General features: G+C 17.9%; 2 protein-coding genes across 2 annotated transcripts; one reads left to right on the top strand and one right to left on the bottom strand.

Annotated features, from left to right (window-relative positions):
• Positions 1 to 3,230: 3,230 nt before the first annotated feature.
• SRAE_X000032500 (Epidermal growth factor-like domain-containing protein) lies at positions 3,231 to 4,175 on the top strand (the record flags this gene model as incomplete). Its single annotated transcript, XM_024644656.1, has 4 exons — positions 3,231 to 3,384; positions 3,436 to 3,664; positions 3,720 to 4,034; positions 4,094 to 4,175. 4 exons carry the CDS (start codon positions 3,231 to 3,233, stop codon positions 4,173 to 4,175), a joined length of 780 nt encoding a protein of 259 aa, XP_024510193.1.
• Positions 4,176 to 5,130: 955 nt separating this feature from the next.
• SRAE_X000032400 (Probable G-protein coupled receptor 83) lies at positions 5,131 to 7,038 on the bottom strand (the record flags this gene model as incomplete). Its single annotated transcript, XM_024644655.1, has 5 exons — positions 5,131 to 5,583; positions 5,739 to 6,176; positions 6,219 to 6,338; positions 6,444 to 6,905; positions 6,952 to 7,038. The coding sequence occupies 5 exons, from the start codon at positions 7,036 to 7,038 to the stop codon at positions 5,131 to 5,133; spliced, it is 1,560 nt and encodes a 519-aa protein (XP_024510192.1).
• Between the last annotated feature and the right edge of the window lie 1,487 nt (positions 7,039 to 8,525).

Here is an 8,525-nt window from a genome sequence, read left to right as displayed (position 1 = left end):
ATCTTTTTTTTTTCAAATATATTGTTAAAATTATATATTATTAATTGCTACTATTATAATTAAAAAAAAGTTGTATATTTTATCAATCAGTTTTTATTTATATCAACATTTTTATAAGTTTTAAAAATATTTTAAATGAATGTCAATTTTTAACACATTAATTATGTTAAATAACATTGAGTAAAAAAAATTTATTAGACTGTAAAAATAATATATAAAGACTGCTTTTTTCGTTGATTTTAAATATTTAAAATAAACTGTTTGTCAATATTTATTAGTAACTTTAAAGTTGATTTTAGCTTGATTATGTTAGAGAAATAAAACTATTTTATTACTCCTATAAATTAACATTTAAATATATATATATTTTAATATAAATACATTTATATATTTTAGAAAATATTACAATATTTTAACAAGTGTATAAATAATAATAAAAAAATTAACTATTATTGAATGTAAAAAAATTTGTAATCTAAATATATATGAGATTTAAGCATCTAAATAAAATACTTAATAAAAATTTATCTAAGTAATATTTTAACAGAGATTTAAAATACATACATATACATTGATTGTGTGTAGAGTTTCAAACAAATCAACCCCCTGACATTTGATTTTTTTTTAATAATAATTATTTTTCTTGAAAATAAATTTAAAACATATGTCTAAATTTATTAATCAAACATTAAAAATTTTTTTTAAAAACAACATTATTTTAACATATACTTTAGTTAACTTAATACACTTATAAAATACAATAATATATCTAAAAATTGATATATCTAAATACATTTTTTTTCTCTAATACAAATATCAGTATCATATTTAATAATATATATTGACAAAAAAAAATTTTAAAGAGTTACTTTGTAATAATGATGAAAAACATTTTTAAAAAGAATATCTTACAATACAAGATAGCTCCGTAATTTTTTGTATTGTTTTTAAGTACCTTTTTATGAATATTATATATTCTTTTACAAATAAACATATGCCTTTACGTACAATAACTATCAGATATTTTAATTTTATACTATTGAAGAAACGACAAAAATTTTACAACCTTGTATTTCTTTATTATTTTTAAAATGATAGCAAATATTATATGTTTAAATGAGAATTTAAGAAAATTTAAATTTTTTTTTGTTGCATGTTATAATATTAAGATAAAAATATATTTTACAATTTATTCTAGTAATAATCAACATTGATAAATAATTTAAAATATATTATTTTATGTTATTATGTAATTTTGATATGATCTATGCTCTTAAAAGATTATTTAAAAAAAAATTATAAATATGTTACTAGTTATTTTTATCAATAAAAATATTTTTTTTGTATTTTTTTTTATATATAAAAAATATATAAGTATAAAAATATAGCATATTTTGTTTGTTATTGTTTTAAATATCAATTTTCGTTCAATATTTCAATCATAAAAGATGGCAATTTTTATTTATAAAATAAAAATAAATATAAGTAAATAATACAATAACTTATTATGCTGTGTTTTCATTAACATGATATATATATATGAAAAATATCATGTGTGATTAACTTTAGTTATTTTTTTCTATTATGATATTTATCAATTTAAACACGCAACTTCATGGCATATAAATGTGCTATTATCTATTGTTTTAACATAAAAAAATGTTTTTGTTGTTGTTTCTATTTAAGTATAATAAATTTCATGTTTATAAAATTATATTAAAATAAGATTAAAAATGTTAAAAAGATGTTTGTCTTTTTTCATATATTTATATATATATTTTAAGTATTCAAATAAAAATATTTCTTATTTTGACTTATCTTAAAATGGTAACACGTTACATTATGTTTATTTATTTTATAGAAAATTTTTCATCAACAACCTTTTTAACACTTATAAAATTACTTTTAACTATTCTTACATCATTACACTTTTAACTATTATATTTTTTTTTATTATTTTTACTTATATTTGGATAATGATGTAAAGTTTAGTTTTGTACTTATGATTGATACACAAAAAATTACCAAGAATAAATTTTCATATAACTATTAAATATATAAATATACATTTAGTATTAAACCTTCTATGCATGTTAAAGTTATGATTTTATTTAAATATTTGTAAAATAGTAAAGTTAAACCAATATTATATTATAAAACTTTTTATATACAATAAAAATATTATTATGTGTATGAGAAACAAGAACTTATGTTTAAAAATTTCTTTATACTATTTTTATTTATATTGATATTCTTATTTTTAAGCTTATTTTAAAAATTTACAATATACAAAAAATATTTTTTAAAGAAAAAATTGCCATTGTTTACCTTATTAGAAAATAATATTTTTAAGTAAACGTTTATCATTTTTAGTTTTTTTAACAATATATATACTGTTTTTAATATATTTAAAAGTATTTTTTTTTCCACCATAATATAAAAATATTAATGATGGATTATATTTTTTTTTAACTTTATGTTAATATATTTCCAAGTACTAATACAAATTACTTTTAACTCTATTGGATTAAATAATTTAAAAAGGAAAATTTATAAAAAAAAAAAAAATTTTAGTATTAGAAACTAAGGAAAATAATTAAAAAAACAAATTTTTCCATCAAAAAATTTTATCTTTAATTTCAAATTTTTTTATAAAAATCTTTATCTTCCTCCAAATGATGTAGTTTATTCTTTTGTTTTTTATTTTGAAATATTTTAAAAAATATATTCTATACATAATAAATGGTTTAGAATATTCTCAAGTGATATATAAATTTTAAAGTAAAATAACAAAAAAAAAAGCTTTTTAAAGATATTTCTAAAAAAAATTTTTTTAAAAAATTGGTTATACATTTTATTTTTTTTTTCAATATAAATTATTTAAATAACTAATATTTTAACTAATTTTTTAAAATATAATTTATATAATTACTAGAAATGAAAAATTTAATTATTATCAGAATTAATAACTATTATTTATTTCCTTTCATACGAAAAATTTTTTTTTTTTTAAAAACTTGATATTATTTAAATTTAATATATTATTTAATGATATTGTATATATATGATAATTTTTATATGCTTAACTAATAATATTTTTATTTACCTTATATTTATCATTTATAAAATATTTTTCATATTTATAAATAATATAAAATGAGAAAATATATAATTACTTTTTTATTTTAGAAAATCCATAGGTTAGATATTGGCAAAAGATCAATATAGTCATGGTATCTGGTCTACATTTACTCAATTTTATTCTTCCTTTCTTATTATTAACTTTACTCAATGTTAATGGTGAAAGAGCAAAAATTACCGACTCTAATGGTAATGAATTAGAACCACTTGAAAATTACTTGGATGATTGTAGTTCTGGAAAAAGTAAGTTATTATCTTTATAATATAAATTATTTCTTTTTTTTTTACTTGTAGAATATGGTCTTGTTGATGGAATGCTTGAAGAATGTAGTAGATGGAAGATTGAAGCTGGTAATGGTTTTAGAAATCCTGAAGATGATGCTTATGAACAAATGAAATGTAAAAAATTAAGAATTCATGGTGAGATGAGAGATGGAAAATGTGAATGTATAAATAAATGGACTGGAAGTGTATGTCATATTTATAAAGGATGTCCAGAAGGACAATCACTTTTTAAAGGAGCGTAAGTTATTATTTATTTGTAAATATATATATTTTTATCTATTTTTTTTTAACAGTTGTACATCAAATATTTGTCAAAATGATGGTATTCTTGCAATTGGATCAACACATTTAGAATGTAGATGTCCAGCACCATGGCAAGGTAGATATTGTGAACATCTTGCCTGTTGGAGAAATACAGATAAAGCTGAACATGATAAAAGATTTAAAAATGCTAAAACAAAATGTGAATGTGGAAGTCATTATACTGGAGAAAATTGTGATCAAATAATTTCATGTGAAAAAGGAAATCTTACTAATGGTGTTTGTGAATGTCCAAAAGGTTATTATGGTGAAATTTGTCATATTAAATGTCCACACAATGCAGAAACGTAAGTATTTTTTTTTAATTATTATTTTAAATTTATCAATCTAAATATTTTTTTTTCAGTTGTTCTGCAAGTACATTTGGTTATATTACACCTATAATTACTTTTCTTTTTGCATCAATTTTGGCTTATATTTTGAATTAAATTTGTAATTTCTTTTTCTAAGCAGTATCTGTCAATATGCTTAAAGAAATAATTATATATTTATACTTTCATAATCAAATTAGTTATGCATCACCAAAATAATGCTTTTTTATAATTTTTTTATTAGTATATTTTTTTTAGATAATCATACTTTTAAAAATATGTTTAAAAAGACAAAACTAAAACAATTTTTTTTATTGCACTACCATAATGACTTTATCTTTTGCGCACTAGTATGTATAATATATTTTTTAAGAGTGTATAGTTTTTAAAAAAAATGATATTATTGTATAATTATTGTTTATCCTTATAAAAAGATTAATAATAATTATATCAACTGTTCCTGTAATCATTAGTAATATTCTCTCTGCCTTGGTTTTTCACAAATAAACAATTTAAAAGGTAGTCTCGTTTCTGTTGGTCGCGAAGGATATTTCCTTTCAAAATGACAATCTTTTTTTTTATTAAGCTTGATATCTCGCTTTTATAAAGTTTTAAAATTCTTTATATTGCTTATTCTTATATTCAAATTTATATTTGAAATTTATATTTTGTTTAAAAAAATATAATACCATCAAAATTTAAATCTATTTTAAGCACTCTTTTTAAATTTTCTTCAAATTATCAATTTATAATAATAAATTTTTAAATAAAAACCGTTTCTTTTTTTAAAAATAAATAATCAAACTAAATTTTTCAAGTAATAATATTATAATAAATAATTAAATAAATATGGAAATGTAAAAATTAAATTAAATTCTTTATAGTAAAAGAAAGTAGAATTCAAATAATATGAATAAAAAGTATAAAAGTTATTGAAAATTAAATGATATTATTAATTTCATTTATTAGTAAATTTTAATTAGAAAAAAATTAATTTTTATTTTTAAAATTATATACATATATATTTATTTATAATATATATATAATTACTGCATATCAAATGAATTATTTATTATAAAATATAATCTTTATTGTCAGTTTCTTTTTTTTTTCTAAATGATGTTTGATCTAATTCAAATGATTCATCATATTCATTTGTAATGGCAGACGTTCTCAAAGTAAGATAATTAAATGAATCATCAATTTGAACAAAAAGTTTCTTATCATTTTTAAAAATATTACTGGGACTTTGTAAATTATTTTGTGATATAGGTAAATTTTTATCAAATTCTGGAATGTTTTGAAAATTTTCTTTTGATTTATATCCATTCTCACATTCAGACTGTATACTATAATTTGATATAACAACTGTAGATTTATTTGTCATATTTTTTACAACAATCGTTGATGGTAAAGAAAATTTTTTTTCACTATTATGAAAATTTTCATGGTTATTATGGGAATTCTTACATAACATTCCAAAAAATTTACTAAAAAGTTTGCGATATTCTTTTTTATATTTTTCCTATAAAAGTTAAAGATATAAACTAAAGTATATTTTTATTTCATTTTTAATCCCTCTACATATATTTTAATGATGTGAAAAATGATTGTATAGTATAATTAAATTTAAAAAAAAAAAAGAAAGTATATCTTTTAAAATTAAAAATCACAACTTACATTATAAAGCCCGTATATAATAGGATTAAAACATGAATTAGACATTGCTAACCAATGACAACAAAAAAATAAAATATTTATATAATGCCAATCATTAATTTGTGGTTGTACTTCATTAAGTAAAAGATAAGTTTCAAGTGGCAACCAACATAATGTAAAAAACGTTACAACTAAAATAAGCATTGTTATAATTTTTCGACGACTCTTTGAAGTATTATCATGGTTAATATTATTTATTAAAACTACTGACTGTTGAGAAGTATGAGGAAATGATACAGATTGTTGGAAATTTGAGAATGTTTTTATATCCTGATTTTTGCTTTCTATTTCATTATCTTTACAATTATTTTTTATACTTGTTACAGTATTATTACTGCTATGACTAATTTTTTTCATAAATAAATTTAAATTTTTCTCTCTTTGTGTATCACGATAAACCTAAAATAAAATATATTATGTGATTTATTAAAGTTTACTTACGTTTATTGCTATAATTATATATGCTGAATCAACAATTATCAGTGGAACAAAATAATGGATTATTGTAAGATATATATTATATGCTTTCCACCAATTTTCATCTCCATACCTTGGAATACACTTAAAAAAATATTTTAAAGTTATATAATAAATGATAATTTTTTTTTAATATAATATATTTATAATATTTTAAAATAATAATTTTATATTATTATTCATACAAACCTGTCTTATGTTATCATTTAAATCTGGAGATAATGAAAATGTTACAACTTGATGAAACATTCCATAAGGCAATGAAACAATAAATGCCAATAACCATATTATAAAAATAAGTTTACGTGCACTATGTAAATTCATAGCATCAATATTAATAAAATATAACTGTGATAATTCACTAAGAGCACTTGTACATAATGTGAATACTGAAACACTTAAAGAAAGTGTTTCAATAAATGGAACAACTTTACAAAATACATCAGGCCAAAACCATCGTTGAAATAATGCTGCATGAAATTTAAATGGTATAGCTAATATTCCAGTAATAATATCGGCAATTGCTAAATTTACGATTAAAAGATTTGTCACTGATCCATTATATAAAGGTTTTAAAGTAATATAAATAACAAGTATATTTCCAAATACAGCTAAAAATGCAATTACAGTATAAAGAAAACACCATATTGCCTAAAAAATAAATTTAATAGAATATAATATGATAAATATGTCTTACTAATTCATAGACTGATAGTTGGTGTAAACTATCATCAATTATTTCAACAGTTTCATCTGGTCTTGGAGGAAAAGTTGTATTAATCATTTTAAAACTAAAGAATCCATGAAACCACTAATAGTATTTTTTTAAATTACTTTTTTTTTTAAAAAAAATAAATATATATATTTTTTTATTATTATATAGGTTCTAAAAAATTACATACATTGACAATAGTATTAAATTAATATAGTAAAAAATAATCTAAAAGACATTTTAATAGTTTTTGAATATCATTACAAAAATTTATAAATTATGAAATATTAACAAAAAAAAGTAAATTACATTTGTGTAACTTTACGATAGAATGATATAAATAAAATAACACTTGCTTCAATAAATTGCCATGGGAAGAATAATTAAGATGATGTTAGAAAGAATAAACGTAATTAGAGTGTAGTAATTATGATAAGAAGTAGAATAAAAATTTACTGCAACAAATTAAATTTTGATTGTTTATTTTAATAACGAATATGAATACAATTATTTATATATATTAATATAACTTTTTGATCTTTTTTTTTATTATTAAAAATTTTTAATTGTATTTCAATGATAAGAATATAAAAATTAACAAAAAAAAATTAATTAAATAATAATTTGTTAAATAAAGTAAAATTTTTAAAATAAAAAATATATACTTATTTTATATTCATTTTTTAGTGATGATAAAAAATTTAAAAATATTTTATTGTAATTAATATACCTTCATTTTGTAAAAAAAATAATACATTTTTTAAAATGAAAAAATGAGAATGAAATTTAAGAAAAAATATTTAACAATTAATATATAAACTATGTTTCATAATAAGAGCCTAATTATGACTTACATATGAGGAGGTTTACAAATTAGTTATTCAAAAAAGAAGACATAAATTATCAATTTTTTTATTCCTTAACTTATTTAAATGATTAAAAATTTAATTTATTCAATAAGATGATAAAATTATGATAAATTCAATAATATACTTAAGATTAAAAAACATTAAAAATTATTTACAATTTTATATATTAAAAAAAAATAATTTTAAAAAATTTAAATAAATTATTATAATTGATAAATAATTTTATCAAAAAATTAACAATACAAAAAGTATTTTTTTTATTATCAAGTATTATTGCATAATTTTATCTATAAATATTTTAAAAAAATACAATTTGTGTCTCGCTATTAAACCATTAAATAGAAATGTTTTAATATCTAACAATTTGAACCAATTGTTAAATAAAATTGAATTCGAAAAACAAATGGATATTTCTATTTAAAACCACTTTTTTATATCCATTCAAATTTATTATAAAAAAAAAAAAACTTACAAAATAAAGAAAAATATTAAATTTGTCTAGAAATGAGTAAGCTAAATACGAGAGTTATATATAAAATAAGAAAATGAAGTGTTAGATGAGGACTCAGGGGATGTGCAGATAAACTACTGATTTGGATGTTTTAACAGATATAAAAGTAAATGATAATATATATTATAAGATATATGTATTAAATTAGAAAAAATAAAAGAAATTTTTTTACTTAAAAA

This window comes from Strongyloides ratti, assembly GCF_001040885.1.
Source record: "Strongyloides ratti genome assembly S_ratti_ED321, chromosome : X".
Classification (NCBI taxonomy): Eukaryota; Metazoa; Nematoda; class Chromadorea; order Rhabditida; family Strongyloididae; genus Strongyloides; species Strongyloides ratti.
The sequence above is the reverse complement of the archived record's forward strand: the minus strand, read 5'-3'. Positions and strand labels throughout refer to the sequence as shown.